General features: G+C 51.7%; 1 protein-coding gene across 2 annotated transcripts in view; it reads left to right on the top strand.

The window, feature by feature from the left end:
* PDS5A (PDS5 cohesin associated factor A) overlaps positions 1–1,925 on the top strand; it is a 111,027-nt gene continuing 109,102 nt past the window's right edge. The window contains exons 1-2 of one of the 2 annotated variants that reach the window (XM_025040290.1): positions 1–106; positions 960–1,137. In XM_025040290.1, the coding sequence (XP_024896058.1) occupies positions 1,000–1,137 (138 nt within the window). In that variant the 5' untranslated portion in view covers positions 1–106; positions 960–999. The remainder of the gene's footprint in view (positions 107–959; positions 1,138–1,925) is intronic. The other variant, XM_006922448.3, reaches the window with a different exon arrangement.

The raw sequence follows: 1,925 nt of genomic DNA, 5'->3' as shown, positions 1-1,925 counted from the left end.
GACCCGCAGAGCCGCTTTGTGTGCAGCCCGACGAGGGGCGGCGGCGCAACCACCTGACAGAGGCCCGGGCGCTCGATGCACCTTCCGTCCGCATGAGGAAGAGGAGGTAAAGGCGGCGGCCGTTCGGCTCCCGCCCTCGGCTGGTGGAGGGAAGGAACGGAAGGAGAGACCGAAGGGGGGGCGGCGCGGGACTGAGGCCCGGCGGGGTTGCCGGGAGGTGCTGTAAAGGCCTCGGCTGCGCAGGACCGCGCTGAGTTGCTGGGGGCGAGAGAAGCCGCTGGGGTCCTTTAGCCAAGTTGAAGGAACAAAATGTGAAGTGCGGAGCCGCGTCAGCCGCTTCCTGGCGTGGGGTTTGGGGTGGAGGGCGGCTTGTTTTCTCCTGCAGGGGTCAGGGAGCGGGACAGGGGAGGGGCGGGAGCGTGGCGGAGACGTCGGGGGTCCTGAAGCTCGACCCGGCAAGGGCGTTCGTTCCTGGGAGCCGCCGGTGCGTGTGGGTCCGATCGGGTCCCTAGTTTTGAGGCCTAAGCCGAGCCCTATAGGCCTCGCGTATTTTTTTCCTGAGGGGGCCAACCGGGCAGGGACTCAGGGCTTCTCTCTCAAGGAGTGGGGAGCTTGGGGGCCTCCCTGGACTCCCGAGGCCACCAAACTTCGAACCTCGATGCTTAGAGGTGGATTTCATTGTGAAAGGTGGAATGGGAAACTCCTGGCGCTGTTCTGCGCTTCCCGCGGCCGCAGCGGCTGGTGCCGAAGAGCCTCGTGGGCCCAGAGCTGGCGGGGCCCGCGTGGGTGGGGGCAGCCGCCAGTACCCGAGCCCGGGGGAGGAGCGAGTGGCGGAGCCGCCGCAGAGTCCTCGGCCTTCCGGGAGAAAGGGCCCTTTGCAGATTAGAGATTTTTGAAATGAAAAAAAGAGGTTACAAAGTCTCTCTTTTCCAGTTGAACTTTTGTTTTCTGACCGATAGAGGCCGGTAGAGGACTGTGAAAGAAAAGTTGTCCCCCAGGATGGACTTCACCACGCAGCCCAAGCCTGCCACTGCCCTCTGTGGCGTCGTGAGTGCAGACGGGAAGATTGCTTACCCTCCGGGGGTAAAGGAAATCACCGACAAGATCACCACCGATGAAATGATCAAACGACTGAAGGTAAGCGTCTGGACAGAATATCCACACTTCAGACAGATGTGGTAGAAGGTGCTCTCTCTTATGGTTTTATTACACTGCTAGGCCTGGTTTTTAAAATTTCACCAACCAGTTTTTTTAAGATCTTTTATCACCTTCTCTTTTACCCATTTTGAAAAGTATTGGTCTATCTTGGCCGTGTCTTTGAATAAGAAGTTCTGTGGGACTTAAGTGTTATGGGAAATTAAAAGGAGTGTGTGTGTGTGTGTGGGGGGGGGTAATCTTACTGTTTTTCAACATAAGAATTCCACTTTTCAAGTTTTTTTAGAAACATTTATGAGAATATTGTTCGAAGTAGCTTGCAGCCTTAAATGTAGGTAATTGTATATCCTAGAAAGTCCTATTTTCATTATCTGAGGTGACTTGATTTAGGCACAAAAGATATTTTTTAAGTTGTCACAATTTTCTAATATCCAAAAAATTAAGTTTGTACATAGTATGGTTAAACTTTGACAGAAGGTACTGACTTCAAAATTCAACTTAAAGTAAGATGATGTTTTAGGTCCACACATTCAAAGGGGTTTTAAGAGAGAACATTATGGCTCTTTTTATAAGGAGTCAGCTTATTTAGTTTAAGCATGGTGAGTATAAGGTTAAGGTTATAAGTTTCAGCTTTATCTTGGTCAATTTTTTGCTTTCTGTTTCATGGACATAGATTGTGGTCACAGCCTTACAAAATAAATGCTATGCATAGTTAAGGGATCAGCTTGATGCAGTGATTCTCAACCAGGGCATCTTTGACCGACCCCCCA

Source organism: Pteropus alecto, unplaced genomic scaffold (assembly GCF_000325575.1).
Source record: "Pteropus alecto unplaced genomic scaffold, ASM32557v1 scaffold57, whole genome shotgun sequence".
Classification (NCBI taxonomy): domain Eukaryota; kingdom Metazoa; phylum Chordata; class Mammalia; order Chiroptera; family Pteropodidae; genus Pteropus; species Pteropus alecto.
This window is presented reverse-complemented; position numbering and strand designations above follow the sequence as displayed.